Source organism: Pleurodeles waltl, chromosome 7 (assembly GCF_031143425.1).
Source record: "Pleurodeles waltl isolate 20211129_DDA chromosome 7, aPleWal1.hap1.20221129, whole genome shotgun sequence".
NCBI classification, from domain to species: domain Eukaryota; kingdom Metazoa; phylum Chordata; class Amphibia; order Caudata; family Salamandridae; genus Pleurodeles; species Pleurodeles waltl.
In genome coordinates, this window is record NC_090446.1 from 156,239,635 (window position 1) to 156,264,759 (window position 25,125).

Genomic DNA, 25,125 nt, shown 5'->3' on the forward strand with positions numbered 1-25,125 from the left:
CCTTTGAGACACTGTAATCTAAAAGAGATACCAAAAAGCAACAGAAGAACACATGAAAGACCCGCTGTTCTCAGTAAGAAGGGTGTCCCCACTCTTGTAAGAGTGTTAATACATTTCCCCAAGAGAGTAAGGAAATCCTTTTATTAATCTGGGTGCCTTTCTTGGGCTAAAGTCTATTAAAAGACTGTCTTCAACCAGGAAAAATCTTTAGTAAATGAGGTGTGAGTTTAGGACAATGAGGTGATAGTGCCAGAACAAACTGTGCGCTAAGGCATCCCTGACTCACACAGAACCGCAGAAACAGAGAAAGCCTGTGAGGACCTTGTTGTCTGACAATATGTGCATCTTTTTAAGTACCAGAGACCCTTCTTAGGCCCTCACCACAAGTGTCCCTTTAATTCTGATGGTCAATGTAAAGGTTAGGAGTTCATCTCCTGCAAGCATGCCAAGTCTCTGGAGGTAGGAATTAGCACACTAAGCCCGATTCTCATATGTTATTCCCCAAAAATATATTTACACAAATATAATTATTCCCCTCTTTTTGAAATTACTGGGATCTACTGTAATGGTAATTCTGAGGGGGAAACTGGTGGGGGTCATAATAGGCCACTTATAATGGGGAGGTTTGTGTCCTACCCAAGCCTCGCTGTAAAAAATCTGAAAGCTCTTTGTGCAGCATAAACTATTTGCATTACTTTTCTTTGAGTTTCATCACTATTACATGTGGTTAAACTAATATCTAGAATTTGGCAGCCACCCCTTGCGAGGAGGGATGAAACCTGTGATTTCTGCCCTGAGTCCACTTCACACCTCCCAAACTGTGGCAAGTACTTGTGGTATTTTGTCTTTTGTCCTTGCACGTCTGACTGAAGCTCTGCATGAGAGATTTCAAGAGTACTAGCCCATTGCCAGTACCAGCCCCTTCGGAGACACACTGATCTGACCTGTGCCCGACCGATAAAGGGTGCTGTCTCCTCTCGGAAAGCTAATTGGCTAAAAGAAAACTGGGCGTGTCCCTAATAAAGCAACCAATCATTCCTTATTTCATTCTCGCTCTTGATCCGAAGTGGCTCTACTCCAAGAATCTTTGATTGATTGATTATTGACAGACTGGAACATACTTAATTTTAAAGCAATTCAACCCTCAAAAAAGTTATTATTAAGCTAACCACACCAAATGGGGTACTCATGGATCTCTGCTTTTTTCTCTGTTGCAGGTGTGAAGTCCGCCCTGGGCCGGAGTTCCTCACCAGATTTTACACTTTTTATCCCAACCGCTTCTTTAAGGCCTACCAGTTCTACTACACAGACCGACACTGTCGAGACCCTTCCTTTTCCTTGGTGATCAAGGGCAAGATCCGCCTGCGCCAAGCGTCCTGGATTATAAGAGGAGCGACAGAGGCAGAGTACCACCTACAGAAAGTGGGCATTGTCTTCCACAGCCAGAAGGCAATGAAGGAGGCTGCGGCTTTGCTAAATGGTACTTGTGCCGGGGCGGTGCCCTGGGGCCGGCCCTGGACCCCAGGAACAGTTTATGAACTCCTCAGCGCCAAAGCAGAGCGGGACTGCACGGCCGCCTTAGGCTTCACCATGCATGAGCTCAGCCTGGTTCGACTGGAGAAGCAATACCACCAGAAGCAGGGAATGATGGTGGCAGAGCTGTTTCTGGGGGACATTCATACGGAGAAGCGTGACAGGATCCACTACCGTCCAACAGGCTATCAACGTCCCCTGCAGAGCGCCTTGGTAAGCAATGTAATACATCAGCAATTTTAGTAGCAATGTATCATTTAGGTCAGGCTTCTCCATTCTCCTGGCTTTCAGAATCTTCTAATGTCTAGCAGTAAGAAATTTAAGCACAGGCTTACGGGCCATGCTTTGAAGAAATGTCTCTTGTGCTAGATGTTAAAACACAATGGCTTCTCATCACCTGAGGTAGTCAGTGAGTTAAGGAATTTGTCATGTTTCTGACAGACCTTTGCATTATGAAAAGCTTTTATTTTGGGTTGGGGAAGAGTCAGCCAAAACTGTCTGACACCTAACAGTCTGTCTAAGCCTGGCCAGATATTAGAGGCACTTGTTTGTTGGGGAAATAGAGACCAGATTTAGTAAGCGTATATGCAGCGTAGGACAGCAAGCAAGTCCCCATGCTGTGTGGCATGAGCAGGAAAGAGCAGAGCTGCGCTGTATATGCAAAGAAATGGCACAGATCTGGCCTCTCTCTCTCACTGGCACAGTTTGTGCAGCCATGATCCAATGCAGGCACCCTTGGGTCATGGTGCAAAGGTGTCTGCATAGATTTGTGCAGAAACAGGTTCTTTTCTGCAAAAAAAACTATGCTTTAAGGCTAAAGAGGAAAAAAACGAGGAGAAATAAAGATATTTTTCCTTGTTATGCCAGCCGTAGGAATGCCCAGGACTTTGACAGAAATCCATGTCTACAAGTCTGTGTTAAAAATGGATTTTCATCACATTCTATAGATGGAGCACCTACCTGACTCATTGTAGTGCATGGCAGAGCTTTGAACTGCTTTTTGTTACTTTTTGTTATAAACCAACACAAATTGCCATTTTATTGGTTTGGAAATCAGAAAGAGGTTTTTGTGTTGGGTTTGAGTTAAATAAGTCATGCAAACGTAATGCGCAACCTTTGTAAAGCTGGACCTACATTTTAATTGTGTCCTTGTCACCCATGCGACATCCCTTTCTTCAGTATTTCAAGCTCATGGATCAACTGTCCCTTTTAAGGCGCGTGATGCAGCAGCAGCAACGGCTACTTTTTTCTCTGTCACCAAAATCATGCATTAGAATGCTGAAGAAAATTATTTTTCCGCAGTGAAGGGTTCAGGGTTCTTTTCCTGTGACCTCCTTGACACCATGACAATGGGCCACAGGATTTAAAAACAAACATTTGCAATGATTTCCAATGCAATAGGTCTAGTATTTGCGAGAGTTAAATATGTTGGTGTTGTAAATAAAAATTTATTTCCCCAATGTGTTTTGGTTTGGAGTGTAGTGGATGTATGTGGTGTGGAATTATGTTGGCTGTATCGCAATTTGTAATTGTGGAATTGTGCCGTGTGGAGAATATTTGTTAAGTGGAATTATGTGGCATGGTGAATAGATAGGGGTGAGAGCTGCACAAAATAGACAGAAATGAAGATAGAGATGGAGAGGTATTTTGTGCAGGAAGTGGTGAATGAACCTGAGACAGAGGAGCAGAAAGAGTGTGAGAAAGAGAGAAAGAAGGAGAGACCAGGCCACAGAAGCATAAAGAGGGAGGACCTGCGTACCCAGATGCAAACTAGGAAGAAGAGGAGAGTGTGGGTTTAAGGGATGAAAACCTTGAAAAGGTACAGGAAACAAATTGTACTTAGTATGTATGAGCAGCAGTTTAGAGAGGAGATAGGTGTGTGAGGGAGAGATGAGGGGGGCAGTGGGATGGAGAGATGCGGGGGTAGTGGCAGTGTGAGGGAAGATGAGAGGGGCAGTGGGACGGAGAGATGAGGAGGTAGTGGCAGTGTGAGGGAGAGATGAGAGGGGCAATGGGACGGAGAGATGAGGAGGTAGTGGCAGTGTGAGGGAGAGATGAGAGGGGCAGTGGGACGGAGAGATGAGGAGGTAGTGGCAGTGTGAGGGAAGATGAGAGGGGCAGTGGGACGGAGAGATGAGGAGGTAGTGGCAGTGTGATGGAAGATGAGAGGGGCAGTGGGACGGAGAGATGAGGGGGTAGTGGCAGTGTGAGGGAAGATGAGAGGGGCAGTGGGACGGAGAGATGAGGGGGTAGTGGCAGTGTGAGGGAAGATGAGAGGGGCAGTGGGACGGAGAGATGAGGAGGTAGTGGCAGTGTGAGGGAAGATGAGAGGGGCAGTGGGACGGAGAGATGAGGAGGTAGTGGCAGTGTGAGGGAAGATGAGAGGGGCAGTGGGACGGAGAGATGAGGAGGTAGTGGCAGTGTGAGGGAAGATGAGAGGGGCAGTGGGACGGAGAGATGAGGAGGTAGTGGCAGTGTGAGGGAGAGATGAGAGGGGCAGTGGGACGGAGAGATGAGGAGGTAGTGGCAGTGTGAGGGAAGATGAGAGGGGCAGTGGGACGGAGAGATGAGGAGGTAGTGGCAGTGTGAGGGAAGATGAGAGGGGCAGTGGGACGGAGAGATGAGGAGGTAGTGGCAGTGTGAGGGAAGATGAGAGGGGCAGTGGGACGGAGAGATGAGGGGGTAGTGGCAGTGTGAGGGAAGATGAGAGGGGCAGTGGGACGGAGAGATGAGGAGGTAGTGGCAGTGTGAGGGAGAGATGAGAGGGGCAATGGGTGTGTGGAGTAGTTGACAGGGTTGTTGGGGGTTCAAGGGAGAGATGTGTTACATTGCAGGTGTTTGTTGTGGAATTGTGTGGTGTGGTGTGAAGTTGTGTAGTGGAACTATATGGTATGTCAGTGACATACCTTTGAATGTTGTTTCCTAGAATGACTACTCATGATAAGTTACCAGGAAGAGCAATCATTCACTCTTGTTTCCCAAGCACTTTGGAACAGAGTGATCTGCTTTGCAGGATGCGAAAACAGCTCATCTAAACAATCTTTTCTCACCAGTCACCTCCCATAACCAAGATTCCGACAGACAGCAAGGGCAACAGAGAACAGGGTTGCGAATCCACTCTCCCCTGTGGAGCAAATCATGCCGCCACAACAAGCGCCAAACCCACCTCTTACGTAAGACTGAAGGCATTGTACAAAGTCAGCCACATCCATTCATCCGTTCCACTCGTGTGAGTGCTTGGAAAGTGCCAAATGCATGCCCACATAAATGAAGGACGCCAGTTTCAAATTAGAATGAATTGATAGGGACAGGCTTTTGCTACAGAACGTCAAGTAACAACTAGCGTGCGCAAAATCATTGTGTAATTTGCGACATTTCTTAGTGGTATAATCCCAGAAGTGGCTCAAAATACTGTTTTTTAAATGTGTAAAAGCGCATTTTAGTAATTCATTATATCATGAAGTTTTAAAGGCGTGAAATAATTAAGACGTGATTTTGAGTAAGCCAGTAGACAGCAACGGAGCTCTGTAAGCAGCCTTAACAACAGACTCGTTAACGTGAATATTCACCAAAACTGTAACTAGAAACTTCGCTAAATTACATCCTAGATAGCCAAAGGTAGCGTCAGGTGAGACCAGCCACATTGCTGCAGAAATATTGGTTTGTGCAAAACAGAGACAAATGCTGCTGGGATTTACTTTCACGGGAGCTTAGCCCTTGTAAATCAACAAAACTAATGTCAAGAGACGCACAAGAAGCATTTAACTCGTTATGATTAGATATAGAGAATAAAAATATTCCAAAAAAATATGATTAAAAATGTGTTGAAATAATTCTGAGGAGGCTGAAGGTCTCACTTTAAGGTAAAACTGCAGGCTGTGTGGCACAGATCCTCTCTGTTGAAAAAGAGGAGAGGGCCTGGAGGAGGGGTCGGAGAGAGCAACGACCCCAAAAAATGTGTGTGAGTGGGGAAAACATGCTGCCAGCTGAGTGCAAACACTGTGACATGCCGGACACAACTCACAAATGTAAATACCACGTGGGGTCAAAAATGAAAATGCTGTCAGCTGAGCGCGTTTAAAACAAACACAACATAAGTAAATCCCTACCGGCTGGGGCGGTGGCCAACTATTGCTCTCACGGACTGCCCCAGGGAGATTATAGCTCATATTTATACTTTTTTAGTGCTGCATTTGTGTCATTTTTTGACGCCAACTGCGCAAACTTACAAAATACATTTGTATTTTGTAAGTTTGCGCCGATTTTGCGTCAAAAAATGACACAAATGCAGCACTAAAAAAGTATAAATATGGGCCCATGTACCCCTGCAGGCACGCGGGGGAGAGGGGCGCAACAAACACTCCCGCACTCACCGAAAAAGCATCCCCGATCAGTGCAGCTCCGATTTAAAGGCACGGCAAACACAAACATTTATTAAGAAAATGTGAAAAACAGGGTCGGGTAAGGAGGGTCTCTACACTGGGAGATTAAGGCCCATATTTATACTTTTTTAGCGCCGCATTTGCGGCGCGTTTTGACGCAAAAACGGTGCAAACTTACAAAATACAATTGTATTTTGCAAGTTTGCGCCGCTTTTGCGTCAAAAAATGACGCAAATGCAGCGCTAAAAAAGTATAAATATGGGTCCAAGTACTTCAGCAGGCATTCTGGGAGAGGGGCGCAGCAGGGGTCTAAGTTGCATCAAAACAAAAAATAATGTGATCTTAAAAGAAACAAGGAATAGCAGCAAACAACCTGTGCATCCAGAAAAATAAAATAAGGAAGTCTCTGAAAACGAACGTATCAAAACAAAAGCGGAATGATAGAGAAGTTAAATGCTGCTCCGTGGGAGAAAGCAAAGGACGATAAGGAGGGATGAAGAAGGGACATTAACCAATTTCAGGCAAGGCTTTTTAAGGGACAAGCATAATAACTAATAAAAAGCCAGTGGGCCGGCTGGCTGTTAGCCCACAAACTGTCTACAACAGATTGAGAGACAGTGCAAGCGCTGTCGAGGCTCTACCTAAGATAATCAATGCACTAGCAACTGATCGCTGGTGTTCCAATTACTAGTTGGACTGAACAGAATTCCCATGTAAAATTCCACTCCCTCTGATCACAAGTGGGCTGGTGTACCCTCGCCTGGATTTACTGGGTGCGGGATCACCAGACCCAGTTTTACAGTCTCAAAACTCAAGCCAATAAAATTGCTGTGAGTAAAGGTCTGCATTGCAGCCTAACTCTTTTTCCAGCCATTCCCTAATTCTCCGCAGTGGCACAGTCTCCCCTTCCCGTCCTCATCCTTTTGAGAGCCCCTTTTATTACTCCCCCCAAAAAAAAACCATCTCACATTTACCACCAGCTCAGCATATCTGGTAAACTTGAACATGAATCCACATTTAACCGAGAATACCTGTATAGAATTCTGCCCAATAAAACCTGATCCACACAGTTATTCACCATAGAGCATAACTCACAATTGCACAAACTCCATGAGGAAAATCCATTCTGTATCGATAATTCCAGCCCCCTGGAATTTCCTCATGGAATTCTGCATTACTTGTTCTTGAGTCATCTGACGTCTCTGGATGGCCCTGAAGCAGTGAGATCAGGGAGCTGTATTATTGTTAGAAGGGGTTGGCAAGCCAATCAGCATTTAGCATCCTTTGTCTTCCTCCAGTGTGTACCTCTCCTCCCCCATGCAGTGATCCTACTTGTATTCCAAAGTCTTTTCGGAGCACTTCAGTGTCTCAAGCCCAGAGCAAACCTGGTCATGACTTCTTGTTTAAGTTTATTGGTTTGTATACCATCCACTGCAAAACTCTGTCGCTTCGAGGCGCTTCAGAGAAGCCTGCCACGAAGTGGGGATTCATCATTCAAGGCATAACATCAGTGGATATTGAGGTCTGGGGATCCTGATTACATTGATAACCCTTGGCTGTGGCATAGTGAAAGAGGCAACCAGATTTAAGGTAAGTGATGCATAGCTCCTGCTGTGGTTGTAACATGCGTGTTTTGATTGTAGTCGCATAACATTGTTGGAAACATTACACATCCATTTCACTTTCCAATTGTGTTGTTGTAAGGTGCATTATATTTCGAAATCTTCTCTTTCCAGAAAACACACATTACCTACAGTGTAGGCACTAAGAAAGGGGCTTAGGGGTCATCGTCATGAAGACTGACCCAGATCAGTTAGGCTTTTTAGGAGGCCCGGAAAGTGTTGGATAGCTCAAGGACATGATGCTTTCTCAATAACCCTACTGGGTTTTTTTTGCACTAAAATATGGAAGTAGCAATAAAAGTATCTATATTCCCTACAGAGTGTCTAACAGTCTAGTGCGCACCCTGCATCAATGATTCTTCTCCCACTAATTCACCCTTACTAGCGTTCAAGGGGAACCAACCTTAGAAAGAAGAGCATGTGGTTAGACAAGAGTAGCCCAATGCTGCAGCTTGCCACCACGTGTGGGTGGGGGTTTGCACACTGTTTGGAGTAGATCCATAGTCAACATGGATTCCAGCATGACCACCAAAGAGTTATTGTCTAACAGTCTCGAAGCTGTCGAGCATAGTTTTATGATCAAACAAAAAAGATTCAATCTCATGGGGATAATCACACACAAAGGGACTTACTATTTTGAAAAAAACGGGTTGCCTTGATTCTCTTAAATTTTTTGGCTTGGGCTAAGAATTAAACTTTAAAAGAAATAAATAGTTCTGGCATTACCATTGAAACAGCTGGATTATTTATTTGTCTATTTTACAGCATAAAATCATAAAATGTAAGGAAAAGAGCCTTCCAGTCCTATTACGATGGAAGACTATCACATACCATTGGGGCCAAACAGCTGTCTCTTTTTCCCATATTGTCCACTGTGATGGTTACACAAGGACAGGTGGCACACTTTCGGAAAGAGTTTAAGAAAACATCCAAACCTGAATTAGGCAAGAACGATCGATGGGACTCAGGCAGTAAAAATTGTGGTAATTTAAATAAAAATGAAAAAAACAAGCTTTTTAGGTTGTTGATATTAAGGGCCTAATTATGAGGGTGATACCCAAGCGTACCAATTTACCTAATAACGTGTTCCCATACCAAGTTTTCCTAGCTGCAGAACACTTGACCTGATTTTAGGAGCCAATGTTTCCAGCCAGTTAGGTAGCATGAGGCTTTGGCTGCAAGAAAAGCCAGGCTTATCCCCAGCTCCACCCAAACTTTTTATGGTCTGATTTGAGAGTACAGCTGTCAGCAGACAATTATGTGAGGACCACTAGAGAGGAACTTTGACTACACCCCTCATGTTGGAAGCCTGGAGTACATGTTCTGATTAGGCAGAAGTTGTGTGCTTTCACAAAAATTCAGCTGTGAAAACGTGTTTATTTATCCAGCTGCCTAGGCTTGAACTTTCAGGGACACACGCATAACATTAAACTGGTATTAGAGTGTTTCAGGTAATTAGGTAATGTGTATTGTTTTTCTCCGTCAGCAGCACAGATGGTAAAAAGGCAGTAACCTATGAGGGCTCAGGTCTGTCTTGACAGTGCTCACCTGACATTTTAACCTCCACAAATATTTAACAGTTCTTTGCTTCTACACAAATACATATCTATTGCCATGCTATTTTCTTGTAATGCTTCACATTAGTATCAATATTTCTTTAAAGCCAGACCTATTGGCATTGCTAATGCTTGTTTCTCTGGCAAGGGGGAAGCACTAAGAACTAATCTGCTCCTTCCCTCCTTTACCTTCATTACCCCCTCCCTCCATCTCCATTCCGCACAGAAGCCCCTGCATAGATACTGCTCACAGCAAGTAGCAACTGTGTGTGTTAATCTCTTTGGAAAAGTGAATACAGAATAGAATACCTCACAGTATTTCTGTGTCAGCACAGTTGATGCACATTCTAGGGGGTTAACACATAGTTGCATGCTACTAGTGGGGTGTTACTGCACAATAACTGTAATTGTGTGCAAAGTTTGCCATCCAACATTTCACCAAGAACATGTTGGTGAAGTTTAAAAAAGATAGATAGTGCAAAATCCCAGAAAAATTGGTTTTGTAGGAAAACCTCTAAAAAACTACTTTTTGCAAAAAAAATTGTCTAGCAGCAAGGTTTTTGTAAAATGTTTTGCGAAATAATGGTGGCAAATGTTTCCTGGTGACTACATTTTGTAAAAGTAGCATTCATAACTGCAAATCGCCAACTTCACTAAAATTTGCTTGCAAAATGTTAGCAGAAGAGGCAAAGCTGCTTCAAGTCAGACCGTGTTGCACAGTGTTTCTCACTGCAGTTCTGTCTTTTTAGGGTCGACCCAAACTTTGTGTTATTGACTAATCATTGCAACCCATGCTGTATTCATTGTCATAGTCGGGCAGCGTCTCTGACCACAATGGAATGGGGTGTGGGGCACTTGTGATGAGCGTTGAGATGCCCTAACCAGAACCTATTATGTTTGTCAATTTCTGGGATGAGATACAAATAGACCACACTGTAAGTCAATCGTGTGCAGAAGTTGTGGTGCGCTGTTGCACCGCGACAGCTGACAGAATCTGACAAAATGCAGTTTTGCTGGTGGTCCTCGGACTATATCATTTCAGTATTCGACATTGATACATTGTTTTTGCAATTGCTATGCCAAGTTTCTTAAACCAGCTGTTTTCAGGGGGAGGGGGATCAAGGAGTATGGAAGTGTATATGAGGTAAAGCTGATATCAACACTGGGGTCTCCTCTTGGCCGACAGCTTGCCTCTCTTGATTTACAATCCATCGCTTCCTGCGGATCTGCTCTGCACGCTCTCCAGGTGGCAGTGCATAGTTTCCTAAACCTGGGAGTTCTGCACTGCATTGTGCAACAGCCCAACAGGTCTGATGTCATTTCCTCTCCTTCCTTCCGCTGGTGGAATAAATTAGTTTCTGGAGGCTGATAGTTACTAGAAACAGGAGGTAAAGCCAGTCTGGGAGGTGGGAAAGACACGGTGCCCCCTTCTAAAAGGACAAGCATGTTGGTGGAAAACCTTGGAACTGGTACCTGGCTAACCCGTCAGAGATGGGGCAGTTTAAAGTTTGGTGAGGCGAGACTTATTCACTGAAATTGCAGAATCACTGAAGTGCTTTGAACCACAAGATTTTGGAGAACCCTTCGCTCCAGATACTAACAGCGAGGGCTCCGATTGACAATGTGTGTTAAGCAGTGGCATTTCTAGACAAGGGACACAAAGGACCACAAATACAACTGGTCGTGATGCCTCCAATCCAAGATTGTGAACTGTTTATGCATGCGTGTGCTCTCATACACAAACAGTGGTCTGTGTGTCGGGACTGCCTCCTGGGAAATGTAGACTCAATGGAATATTACAATAATGGGGAACAGAAGTCCCAGCACACAAACACCAGACCTGGCTTTTGTGCCCTTCCGTCCATGGGTTCTGTTGGCAACCATTGATTTATCATTTTCTAGATATGAACAAACATATTGAATGTTGTGTCTGTTGTAAACTAACATGCAAATGATTTTGAATTACCTGAGGAACACAGGCGGGCCCTCATTTTTAAAGTGACAAGTTGACTCCATGTGGACAAGCACGAAATGCTGCAGTCCTGGGTTTTTATTTAACAACATAAGGTTGTATGTTAGTTTTAATCTAATTGCCATGAATGACTAAAACTGGACTATGCAACTAGCTTCATGTGTCGCTCCAAGTTCTGTAATTCCTCCGCCGCTGTGGCATTTGTTCGCTGTCAGATCTCTCTACAGCCCCATCTATCCAGAGTCTTAGCATTTCTTCACTGCCCCATTGTTCTACAGAACCTCCATTGTTTCACTTTTTACATCAGTCTACAGCGCAGATATTGTCAATTAGTGGACAGAGGCACAGAGAAAAAATATTGGACCAGGAATCAAAGCGCCTGAATTAAGGCATGAAGAGCAGGCCATCAACCACTAGAGTGGCCAATGTCCTTTCCTCTGTCTCCGTAGTCGACCCCTGTCCACCATACCTAGAGATCAACGCCAGCCCTGTGGAGATCTCTGCCTTCACTGGAGCCACTGCTATGGAGTCTGAGGAGCTCTTTAGCTCACTATGGATCAACCATAGGAAGATTACACTGTATCGCCCTCAAGCCAACAATGAAGTTGAAAGTTTTATGTGAACACTACAACATGTACGAAGATTGTGAGTTGGCCAAGATGAAAACTTTGAGTGGGCAGTCCACTATTTCCTCCTAATGTACCATGACAGTCCTCACTGCACGACTCAGCGAGCTCCTGTGCCACTGCTATTTGGGTGATCGCTCAAGGGCACTGTCCTTGTGTCACCCAAATGGACACCTGAAGCACCTAACCAATGTTTGAATCAACATAGCAGACAAAAAAGTAATGATGCAATCAATTAAATTGAGGCAATCCAGTGGCAATACCTTTGTCGTATGAAACTGACACCCAGGACGCAAGTTCAGACTACTATTTGTGAGGCTATTCTGGGAAGGAGTTGAAGTACAAGGCATATTGGTTACAACAAAGTACATAAGAAGCAGTTTCTTATAACGTTTCTCGTATCAAAAAATGACAAGGCACAATCTTCCCAGGGAAACGTAATGAGGCTCAGTCGCTCAGCCGAGAAGGATTAGTAGTTGACCCAACTGGCACACCATCGTCACCCTCCTGACGGTTCAGTGAAGGGTTGACTGCTCTGAAGGAAATCATACTTTCACCAGAAACCAGAGCGACCCTATCAAGCTGCAACGAGGGAAAGTACAATCTCAGGAAACCTGAACCTGTCCAGATGACTGAGGGACTTTGCATAATGACCCAAGCACACTAAAGACTGTACATGATAACAGTTATGAATGCTCTTGATTCTTATTTTAAAATTACATTGTAGAGCGATGTCGTTTGTTATCCACTCTCTTGTGACCACGACGTCAGGTGCAGCATCAAGCTATAAAAAGAGGTTTTACATTAGACACACTAGGCGATGAGAGGGTTGCTTGTAAATAGTCTAACCCCTTTCAGCCACTTGAGGTTGCATTCCAACTCATCATTTTTTCCCACTGCACCATTATAGACAGAGGCCCACCTGAAGCACATCAGTACTGACACTGCTTCTCATGGGAGCAGTCAATCCATAACTGCCAGGTGAGACCCCGCCAGAAGAGGCCACGAGCAAACCCAGACCTGTTTTGGCCTCTCCCACTTAAGGCATTACAACCAGCACACAAAAGGTGAAGGGGGAAATGGTTGTAACTAGTCTAACTAATGTCAGTCGCTCAAAGTAGCATTCCAGCCCATTGTTCTCAGCCCCCGTTTTTGTGTTCTGCAGTGTGACACCCTAAGTGCGATGGGTATTCCCAGACGTGAGCCCTCTGCTCACAGTGCCACTGGATCCAACCTGCACCTTACTGACGTGGCTCGAATAGACCAAACCCAGTCAGGGATTGCTTGTGTTCTAGGTCAGTGGGAACCTGGCCAGCAGTTCAGGCTGTACTGTTTCGACTTGAGCGCAGAGCCAAGGCTGATTTGCATATGGCTGGTTCCTGTCTGAGGTGGCATAGTGGGCAAAAAAACTGATAAATTAAAATGTGTCCTGAGAAACTACCAGTGGCTGAGATTAAGTCAAGCATTCCACTCACCACTTTTCTGCATTCCTCCTTATGGATAAAGGTAGCCTGAGCACACGGGCTTAGACCACGGGTTTACGGCCACACTGTTTCCGTGCCTTGCCTCCACAGCGCTGCAGCAAGCGCTACAAAGCTGTTGTGGTGCTGTCAGAAATGCACTCTCCTTTATAACATTGGATACCATTCGTTTGAGATTTTCTGTTACCCCAAATTTCTCAATAAAATGTTATTCTGGTTGTGATCTCTACTCGTACGAGGTAAAGCTCCTGGAAAGTCCACATCATTCTTTTGCCCTTAAATCCCCACAGCCAGGAAGCAGGGCAGACAAAAATCACTTTGCGTGATACTTTCCTTCCCAAAACCCCCAAAAAATCATGTTTTTCTATTAGCAAACAGGGGCCCACTGCCCACATTTACCCGAACTCTGCAGCTCCTGATATGTGCTCAAGTAAACCCACACTTTCGGTCAGAACCGCGTAACCACCCAAAAAACACAGAATTACCTTCCATCATCGAAGAATTTCCTGCCCACGAAAAATATTTTTGCTAACTTCAGGGATTATTTAGCCGTAAAACTGCTTGCTGTCAGCACTCATTAACCCGACAGTAACAATAAAGCAAAGGGAATATGACAAAATTACAGAATAGCCTCGCGGACTTTTTGTGTAAATTACGTACAATGCTGTAATCACAGGGCTATTGTGTTTCACCTTCTCGTGCAGAAGGGGCGGGCCTGCGAGGCCCGTCTTGTCACAGTCTGGTGGTCTATGGGCCCTGCTTAGCATCAGACTGCAGAGCACGAGAGTGTGTTATACAGGCCCCCTAGAACCGCACTCCCGTGCTGGCGACGGAAGAAAGGGAAGACGTAAAAACAGCCCCTCGTCTTTTTGCGCTGCCTGTGGTTACCGAAGCTGATTGTCTGCTTTTGCGATACTTGAATACACCTTGAACCAGACTTGGACTGGCCTGTCGGGCAGTCGGGAAATGTTAGAAGGGCTGGCCCAAGAGTTCAAAGAGGGCTGCTTTTTGTCAGTAAGGGCTAGCTCCTCGGGGTTTGTGCACTCTACAATTAGAGCTTAAGTGGAAGAGACAGTAGCTGTAGTGGCAAGAGAGACAGATGTAGGAGAGAGCGCGATAGACGGGGACAACTATAGGAAACATTGTAGAGCCTCACCTGCAGTAGTGCGCCCAGTACTAAGGTCAAAAGGCGCAACAGACAAAGTGGCAGATTTAAGAACCCCTAGTACCTCCTTGCTCCATACTAGGTCATTTTTTACGCTAAAAGTAGCGCAATTCATGCATTGTGCCGCTTTCTAATGCTTTGTGCTACATTATGCCTGTGCCAGGCATAATGTATGCAAAGGTGTTCCCCTTATTTTCTTTTGGCACTTTTAACGGCTGCTCAGAGCAGGCGTTAAAAGGAGGCACACAGTTGTTTACAATGGACCTCAGTGTGCTTTGCAGGACTAATCAATCAATCAGTCATTTGTAGAGCGCGGTACTCACCCGCTAGGGTTTCAAGGGGCTGAGGGGAGGGGGAAGGGGGAGGCGCTACTGTTAGAACAGCCAGGTCTTTAGGCGTTTCCTGAATGTCAGCAAGTCCTGGGTCTGTCGTAGGTAGACGGGGAGGGAGTTCCAGGTCTTGGCGGCAAGGTGGGAGAACAATCTGCCGCCAGCTGTAGTTCGGTGGATGTGAGGAACAGTGACGAGGGTGATGTTGGCGGAGCGGAGTTGACGGTTGGGAGCATAGAAAGTGAGTCGCTCGTTGCGGTAAGCAGGGCCGGCGTTGTGGAGTGCTTTGTGAGTGTGAGTGAGGAGGTTGAAGGTGATCCTCTTGTTGACGGGGAGCCAGTATAGATCTCTCAGGTGGGCTGAGATGTGGTTGCGGCAAGGGATGTCGAGGATGATGCTTGCGGAGGCGTTCTGTATACGTTGCCGTTTTTTCTGGAGCTTGGCCGTGGTTCCCACGTAGAGAGCTTTGCCGTAGTCCAGACTGCTGCTAACGATGGCCTGGGTAACCGTCCTTCTGGTTTTGGTGGGGATCCACCTGAAGATCTTGCAGAGCATGCGGAGGGAGTTGAAGCAGGAAGATGAGACAGCATTGACTTGCTGGGTCATGGTGAGCGATGAGTCCAGGATAAAACCTAGGGTGCGTGCGTGGTCGGTGGGCATCAGTGCAGTTCCTAGGGTGGCTGTCCACCAGGAGTCATCCTAGGCAGAGGGGCTGGAGCTGAGGATGAGGATGGGAGTCTTGTCTGTGTTCAGTTTCAGGAGGCTGCTGTCCATCCAGTTGGCAATGGCCTTTATTCCGTTGTGGAGGTTGATTTTGGTGGTGGCGGGGTCCTTGGTGAGTGAGAGGATCAGCTGGGTGTCATCGGCGTAGGAGATGATGTTGAGGTTGTGTGATCGGGCAATGTTGGTGAGCGGTTTCATGTAGATGTTGAAAAAGGTCGGGCTGAGTGAGGATCTTTGGGGAACGCCGCAGATGGTCTCGGTGGCTTCAGAAAGGAAGGGAGGGAGGTGGACTCTTTGGGTTCTGCGGGAGAGGAAGGAGGTGATCTAGTTCAGGGCTTTGTGGCAGATCCCTGCGTTGTGGAGGCGTGTGCGAAGGGTGTGTTGGCAGACTGTGTCGAAGGCAGCCGAAAGGTCTAGGAGGATGAGGGCCGCAGTTTTGCCTTTGTCCAGCATGGTCCTGAAGTCGTCGGTCGCGGCGATGAGGGCGGTCTCAGTGTTGTGGTTGCTACGGAAGCCCAACAGAGAAGTGTCCAGCGTTTTGTTGTCTTCAAGGAAGTGGGTCTGTTGGCAGTTGACGATCTTCTCGATGACCTTCGCCGGGAAGGGGAGGAGGAAGATAGGCCGGTAGTTCTTGAGCTCTCTTGGGTCTGCTTTGGGCTTCTTTGGCAGGGAGTTGACTTGCTTCCAGCTTTCCGGGAAGGGGGCAGTCTCGAAGGAGCTGTTGACGATAATTCAGAGTTTGGGGGCGATGATGGAGCTTGCTTTGTTGAAGACATGGTAGGGCAGGGGTCAGAGGGTGAGCCGGAGTGGATGGTGCTCATGGTTTTGATGGTATCCTCGTCGTTGATGTGGGTCCAGATGAGCAGGAGGGGGGTGTGGCTGGGGTCTGGTGTGTCGGGGTGACAGCGGCTGTCGTGGGGGTCGAGGTGTTGAAGCTGTCATGGATGTCCGTGATCTTGCAGTGAAAGAAGTTGAAGAGGGAGTCGCAGAGGTCTTGCGAAGGTGGGGTGTCGTTAGAGCAGGACCTGGGGTTGGCGAGTTCCTTAACAATTTTGAAGAGCTCTTTGCTGTCGTGAGCGTTGTTGTCAATGCGTTCCTTGTAGAAGGATCTCTTGATGGTCCGGATGAGCTGGTGGTGCTTGCGGATGGCGTTCTTGAGGGCAGTGTGGTTACTCTCTGTTTGTTCGTGGCGCCACTTCTTCTCGAGTTTTCGGCACTCCCGCTTGGAGACGTGAAGGTCGGTGGTGAACCAGATGGCCTTAGTGCTGGTGCAGTTGTTGGAGGGTTTCTTGAATGGGGTGAGGGTGTTAGCGCAGTCGTCTATCAATTGTTTGAGGTTGAGGGCGGCTGTGTTGGGGTCGGTGGTGATGGGTGGCGGTGCTTGAGCGAGGGTGGAGATCAGTTGGTCTTCAGTGATCTTGTTCCAGCTGCGGTGGGGGATCTGTTGTGGGTGGTGGTGAGTGGTGGGTTTCTTGAAGGTGAAGTGGACCTAACGGTGGTCGGTCCAGTGGAGTTCGGTGGTGTGGCTGAAGGTGACGTGGCTGCTGGCAGAGAAGATGCGGTCGAGCTTGTGGCCGGTGGAGTGGGTGGGTGTCATGACGAGTTGTTTGAGACCGAGGTTGGCGAGCAGGGCGGTGGAGTTGCTGTCGTTGGCATTCTCGAGGTGAAAGTTCAGGTCGCTGAGGAGGATGTAGTCTGTAGAAGCAAGGGCGTGAGCGCTGATTACCCCGGCAGTGGAGTCACTGAACTGCGGCTGGGAGGTCTGTAGACGAGAGTACCTCTGAGAGTGGTGTTGGCGTTGATGTGAATCTGGAAATGTAAGTGTTCTGCAGCGTAGAGGGAGTCTTCAGGGCTGGTCGAGATTCTGATGGTGTTCTTGTGGACTATGGCGATCCTTCCTCCCGGTCGGTTGGTGTGGTCCGTGCGGGTGATCTTATAGCCTTCCGGGATGGCTACGGCGACGTCTGGTTCCAAGGAGGGGTTCATCCAGGTTTCGGTTAGGAAGGCGACATCCAGGGATGATGAGATGATTAGGTCCCAAAGTTCAATGGCGTGTTTGTGGACGGAGTGGGTGTTGAGGAGGATGCAACTGAGGTGGTTGTGTTTGGTACTGGCAGGTTGCTCAGCAGCACGGGGGCTGGTGAAGCTGCAGTACTGGCAGGAGAAAGGTGTGTGGGTGAGCTTTGGGGTGGCTTGGAAGCAGGTTGCTGAAATAGCTTCAACATTTTTTATGCTGGTCCTGCAAAGCTTCGAACTAGTGTCAAAAATTTAGTTCCCTAACTTCCATCATGGTGCACCATATCTTAGATACGTCACACACATAGTGGAATTAAGGGGTCCTAAGGGGTGCAAGAAAAGTGGCGCTGCACTAGTTGCAGCACCACTTTTCTTAAATCAGGCCCAAAAAATGTTCTTTGAATAGGTGGGAATCATGTCTGAATTTGTACACCATTTCCAGGAGTAGGTCACATTTACTCTTGGAAAAAAGTAGCATGGAATTGATCGAATCTCTACAGAGTGTCAAAGATATATCATAACTGTCCAGATCTAAGCAACCTGGAGGAACAGCTCATGCATAGTGGCCAAAGTAGGAGGGATCTGAGGTGCACAATGTTTTAATACTTTTTTTATGTGACAAAAACAGGTGCCTAACTTTATGTTAAGAGACAACCGTCCTGGGATGGTTAATTCTGGCATTTGAGATGCCTCAGTTGAACTGTAAGGCAAGAGGATCTTGTGTGCTTTGAACCCGAGGGAGGGACAGACAGCTGAACAAGAAAGAAGCCATCTTGGCAGCAGTCACGGCCCACTTCGATAGAATGGAGCGGGACGGGTGTGGCGCATGGGGGTGGCTTAAAATGTAATTAAATGAAATAAAAAAAACACTTACCTTTTCGGCACGCTCCCACGCTGCGCTCCTCTTCCCTGCTTGCTGCACACAGGCACAGGCTCCCAGCCTGCCCTGTGGCCAATCCTGACGCTGCTCAAAGCAGCATCAGGATTGGCTGAGAGCACCCACGCTCGGCGCTCCCAGGCAGCCTAGGAGCCTGTGCAGGTACTCTCCAGCCCGGCAACTGTGTTGATGGGCTGGAGAGAGCCTACCGCGCATGTGCCAAACATGCATGCGCAGTTAGGGGGAGTGTTGAGCACTCCCCCTCACAGCTCCTCACCCCAGATGCCCACCCCTTTCACAACGAGGGGATAATAAACATAGTTTATTACCCCCTTGTTGTGAAAGTTTTGCACCTTCTGCTGCTGGCGGAGGGCGACGCTCCTCCGCCCTAACGGAGGAGCCGCCCCTGCTTGGCAGGGTGTCCGATCCCTAAAAAAATGTAAATGTGTGCTTTTGGTTAATCAGCAAATGTTAAGGCTGCTTGGAAACAGGTGTTGGCTTATATTGATGGAGGTGTATTGTAAGGTGACCTAATGAGCTGTGGAGCTCATGCTTTTAACAGTTATAAAAAATGTTTAGAGTAGGTACAATCTGCATATGACTCAGATCTATATTCTGGAAGCACTTTTAAACCTAAATCTTTTTGTGCACTTTTTGGAACCCTATGTTACACTATGTGTGATGCAAGTTTAAAGTATTGACAAGCATATTAACAGTGCTGGGACCTCGTGGCAGTAAAACAAACAAAAGTCACTTTTTGCCACTGTCTCAACCAGAGTTCAATTCTGTGGCTCTCTGTTTACACACAGAGATATGAGCAGTAGTCGTATTAACCAATTGAGGTTTCACATAGTAAATTAGTGCATCTCTCCCAATTTAGATTAACTTGCATTTATGTTTCATGTAAGATGTGGTATTTTATATACAGTTACTTGAAGGAAAAAGAACAAAATAGGTACAGAATATTCTGTTCTTTTTAGCCATGCCTTTCATAACACCCTCACATTCATTGACACCCCCCCGGACTCAGGATTTCAATTCCTATACTTTTTTAATGCACTTCGACTACCCCTCATGCACATCTCAAGTGAGAAGAGATTCACAGATCTTTATACGCCCAATGAGGAGAAGAGGGTGAGGGCTGAGCCATCCTTTAGTGTGGGCAAGCTGGGCCCATGCGCAGGGCACCAACATTCAGAGGGACATTGGAGCTGCCTACAGCAGTCTCCCTCTGCCCTGGCTGCAAATGAAAAGTGAATTACACACTGGCACCAGTGTCCTTGTTTTGTTTGTTTTTCTCATGGCCTTCCTTACTCTTATCTCACTCACCTTTCCCCCTAATGCTACCATTTGTTCAACACACCGATGACAGGTGGGAGGGGTGATAAAATTAGTTTCATCCTGGGTGCTGTCTGTCCAAAGGCCACCTCTGGGCCACGATGGGGCTACAAACCATTAAACAGAGAAAATAAGGCAGTGGAAATGTGTTTTAAGATCCAGGTAGAATTTTATGAACTGGATAGAGTGTCAGGCACAAAATAATGGAAGACTTAGCCACCCAAGTTGTAGGAAATGCCAGACCCCTCATAAGAGGGATGGGGTGAAGCGGTCATTATTCCCCAGCCACTGTGCCTTCTGAGAGCCATGCACTGTTACTTTAAGGCTATAGAAACAAAGCTGTAAATTCCACTAGAGGGTGCCAGATGCAGCTCTACTGTGTTTTTTCTTCCCTACAGGACATATTTTTTAAGTCAAGCCAACAAGCATTTTGACCTGTTGTAAGTATTGTGAGCTTTTAACCACACCCATCACGTTCACTTGCTCATGGGCTTGCTTTTTAAAAATCCTATGTTATCATTGGAAAATGCTTTACGTTTGTCCCACCTTGAGGCGTTTTTGCTACCGCCTTGCAGATTGCCCCTGTTACATGGATACATGCACGATTGCCGATAGGTTTGACAGAGAGCGAACTTCTTTTTCTTTTTGTGTCTCTCCTTCGCATTCATGCTTTTGACACTTTGAATCAGCTCGCTTACATCAACTGTTTTACTTTTCATATCAATTTATGTGTCAAAAGTTCTGTTAGGAATTTACAATGCTAATAGCTCAAACTCGAGCAAATGTGAGACCGATTGCATTGCAAATGCTTGTTTAAACTTTTATATGGTCCCCCTCCTATTAAGGCCCAGGCCACAATTTGAGGACTCTACTGCTGAAGAACTTCTGAAATGCCTGCGGAATGTGGAGTAGTGAGATATCTGGTGAAAGAGGCTGAATTCTACAGGGCGAAAAGGGACGTTTACGAGGGAATCAAATCCAGAGTTACAGATTCCCACTGTATATTCTTGTTTCTAAGGGGACTCTAAGGGCGCCACATGTAATCCTCCAGTAACTCCCACTGGAGTAACTCTGATATTCCCATTATCCATAACTCTGAAGGAGGCAGCATTACCATTAGAATTACCAGGTCACTGGCTGTGTAGGACTGGGAATGAAAATAGAGCCGAACACAAAAATGGAAGCAGCCTTCATTTGATAATTTAAAAAGTGGCCAGTGTATGCGAATTGGGGCAGTTCTGAACTTGTAAAGACTCCGGCCCTCATTACGATGCTGGTGGTCATCAGACCACCAGCCTCACCGGAGCCGGCGGTAAAGACCGCCACATCACAAGTTGTGGGGTTTGGCAGAAGTCAAACCTTCACAATGCCGTCTGGCTCGCCGGTGCGGTTGCACCGACTCGGCTGTCGGTGAGCACCCCCAACCCGGCGGCAGGCCTCAGCCTGTCGGATGGATTACGAGGCTGCAGACCGCCAGGCTTTCCGTGGCGGTCATCCCACCATTAAAACCCTGGCATTAATGCAGCAGGTGACAGGAATCCCCATTCGTGTTGCCGGCACACATGTCCACACATCCATGCACCCCTCCCCACCTATCCACACACTTACAAACCCCCCACCCCTCCACACACGTTCAAACGCCCCCGAACTGTACACATCAATCCATACACTCACACCCGCACACACACTGACATGCACACACCCCCACTCACACATTTGCACCCCCCTACGCTAACATTCACACCTTCATCCGCCATGCACAACATTCATACCCTCACCCGCTCTCTGCGTTCCCACACACAAACACATGCACACATGCATCCACAAACACACCCCTACCACCCTCCATCCACAATCATTCACCCCTCCACCACCCATGCACGCATACATTCACACACTCCCCCCTCCGCATAGGCACACATGCACCCCCACTCACTCACAGACTTGCACACATGCACCCACATTTGCACACATACATGCTCACACCACACACATGCACCCAACACCCTCCCCCCTTTTTGGACGATCACTTACCTTCTCTGTCGAGGAGGTCGTCCAGGAGGGCATGGGTCCTGGCGGTCTTGCAAGCAAGACTCCGCCAAGCTGTATTATGGCTCGTAATACGGCAGGTCAGGTCTTGCTGCCATGGCGGTGCTAGCTATGCAGTTGTCTATTTAGGAGTCGAACTTACGCCCATAAATGGACGGAAGTCCTCCAATGACTCCGAATATGGCAGTCTACTGGCTGCGGCGGCTTTGGAGGTCTTAGAAAAAGACCGCAAAAGTAACGAGGGCCTCAGTGTATAAGTGTTTTGCAAACTATAGAAGATTATATTGATTTGAGCCTGCTGCAGGCAGATATGGTTTTAATATCAGGGAAACCAACTGTATAAACCGGCCCAGAAGACCTAAAAACAGGTACACAACATGTCAGACCAGACCGTTAGGCACTGCCTTATTGCGCGATAGAGCAGTACAACCACACTACTGGTATTGAGTGGCTAGATAACACAACCCGAAAAAACACTAGCACTGCAAAACCAATATGATAAACCATCTCACTTATGATGTAGTTTTTAAGTGAGACTCACAGCACAATTTCTATCTAGTCTTGCACAGTCAGCACAAAAGACTGAGAGGTGGGTGCCAGGGAGATAAAGGAGACAGACCCTCAAGAAGGAAGTGTGGCTGTGCACGTAATGACTCACTCATTTCACTGCCAACATACAGGTATCAGTATTGCCACAATGTTTCAGAAGTATCTGAAAGAACTGGATATACACCATGTGCAATGTTGTTATTGTCATTGTAGACAGGAATAGTATTTGAATTGCTTATGGTATTTACCTAATGTGACAAATTGTGTTGTTTGTGTTATAGATGTATTTTATTGTATTATAATTGCATTAGAATTTCTTTTTATACCCCTCATGAGGGCAAAGCTTGTTTGGAGACCGGTTCCATGGTACTCTGTGGAACTGAAACATTACAGAGTATAAATGGGTGGCTTAAGCATTAAAGGCTGGGGATACTGTGTTATTAGCAATCAATCTAACTTCAGATGGTCATTGTTGTTTTTGTCTGCTTATTTTACAGCATCACATCCACCCTTGTCCAGCTTGTGGCATAATCTACCGATCGAATGAACACCACCCGCCTATCTTGCCTTTCACACCTGAGACGCCATTTCGCATGAGTGGAAAGTGGGTCAGTGCACACTGTGAGTTGCGTCCCGCGGTGCTCTTCCTCACTCGCCACTTAATATTTTATGAAAATAACCAAACCTGGGAAGGCTACTATTACCACTTCTCTGACCCTGTCTGCAGAGACCCCACCTTCAAAATCTACGCTTCTGGCTACTACACCAAGGCCAGGCCTTCCTCCAAGGTAAAAGGTGGTACTGAGCTGGTGTTTAGAGTTACCATGGCTAGGGTGACTCCAATGGAGCCGGCAACCGTCTTGATGCTGAACTCCTCAGCTCCCGGCACATGTGGGGAATTGGGATCCTGGAAACTTGGCATGGAGCAGGACATCACTGTCACAAATGGATGCACCTCTCTTGGTATTCATCTGCCTCACACCGAATATGAACTTTTAAAGATTGAGCAAGATTTCAAGGGACGCAACCTACTCTTTCTCGGTGAGAGGCCGACAGATGGAACAAGTCCTGATACACCAGAGAAACGTGCAACGTCCTATCAGTCCCCTCTCATGCAATGTGCCATGGATACTGGGGGGAAGGCCATGCACATCAGTAGCCATCGTTTGGAAATAACTCACAACCACGTGAACCCAACAATGCTACCTTCTCCTCTAATAATTGTGGTGGGGCTAACATCATTGCTTGTTTTATGGTGGAAGTAAGCCATCCAGACTTTTGATCATCTTGTAAAATAAGCAACACAAAGACTTCCTTCCTTGTAATCTTGTCAAATGGTACACATATTTGGTTGTGTTACAACAACGCTCAAGCTCTCAGGTTCCCTCATAGGACAAGGTCTGACAAGCACCTTGGAAGAAACTGCAATTCATTAATTACTCTTAACAAAGCCAATGGTGAAGAACATATTTTCATAATATCATCAGTTTGGGGAAATTAGATCAGTGCCTTAGAGGCCTGAGACCAGACACATTTGGGTCCCGTCTTCACTTTTATGCCTGAGTATGTAATGTTTATATGTATTTTCTAACATACAAACTTATATTTTGTTGGAGATCAGTGCAGTTAATATGTACATGTGATCATTTCGGTCACACCCTTTTTTAATTGTTGTATTTTTTAAATTAATATTTTCTGGACATTATAATGAATAAAGTTGGATTATATGAATTATGCCACTCTAAAGAGTGGACATTTATAAATGGTAAAGTGTTCAATTGTTTTCATGCCTTCGGGCCTTTTCAAATGAAACATTTTAATTTTGTTACATGGTGGCTTCGTTCAAGTTAAAGAACTAATCAAAGTGACCTCATAAGTTAATAGGTTTACAGAATGACTGTGTTCTTCCAATTTAATCATTAGTTACACCATGATAACATATGTGAAAAGAAGGGTCAGCCCCCAGGGATTGAAAACTGTGACCTTCAGACTTCACTCCTGATCCGGTAGTGGGCCACCCCACCACCCTTAAGAGCTGTACCCCTTCTCAGGTCAATGTAAAACTAAAAAAATATAGGTACATATTAAACAGGCAAGATTATTTTCTGGACCTTCCCTCTAGATGGTGGAATAATACACAGCATTTGATTCTGGAATAGCCCCAAGCTGCAAAACTATTGCTTTGAGCAAGTAACTTGTTTATTACAATACACAATGCAATGGGTCTGTAGGGAGCTTGTTGGAAATAAAATGGATATAAATAAGTGGCTGTTGTTAATGTAAATGCCAGGAAAGGGTGATAAGGTGTCCTCCTGGTGTAAACGGCATAGTACAAAATTATAGCCTAGCATCACAGGCTACACAGTCATTTTGTGGGTGAGTTCAACCCATATTTGCTTATGTTTGGGCCCACAATATAATGGCATAGGAAAGCTTAGAGAGATGCAATGGAATGTGCCTGTAGTAATTATCACTGGTTAAGGTTAAATATAGCATTTCCCTTCAATGTTTTGTGCTGTCGCGGTAAGGCCCCCTTGGTTACATGCAAAGGATTATGACAGTGTGTTAGAGATCACAGGGGGATTGTGAATCCTGGGCAGTGAGATAGAGGTCAAAGCTAACCAGGGAGGACTAACAGTGGTAGAGGTACCAGGGCTCAGAGGCTGACTACTAATGCCAGACCCCAATTAGTTTAAGGAAGCACCACTATGGGTGCTCACTTTCCTCATTATTTGTATATCTAAAATAAAAACAGAGGCCACTTCTTCCAGGATTGCAAAAAGAGAGGCCTAGAAAGTAAGCAACTGAGGAAACGTCTGCCCAGGGTCATCTAGTTCTTAAGTATATAATGTTAATCATAGGACACAGAGCCTCCCTACTTAGACTGTCATGCAAATGTTATCCCTC

At 46.2% G+C, this 25,125-nt stretch overlaps 1 protein-coding gene across 1 annotated transcript in view; it reads left to right on the forward strand.

Moving 5' to 3' along the window:
- APCDD1L (APC down-regulated 1 like) overlaps positions 1 to 23,981 on the forward strand; it is a 162,248-nt gene extending 138,267 nt beyond the window's left edge. Inside the window, exons 3-4 of the mRNA XM_069243439.1 lie at positions 1,218 to 1,746; positions 22,716 to 23,981. Coding sequence (XP_069099540.1) covers positions 1,218 to 1,746; positions 22,716 to 23,483 — 1,297 coding nt within the window. The 3' untranslated portion in view covers positions 23,484 to 23,981. The remainder of the gene's footprint in view (positions 1 to 1,217; positions 1,747 to 22,715) is intronic.
- The last annotated feature ends 1,144 nt before the right edge of the window (positions 23,982 to 25,125 follow it).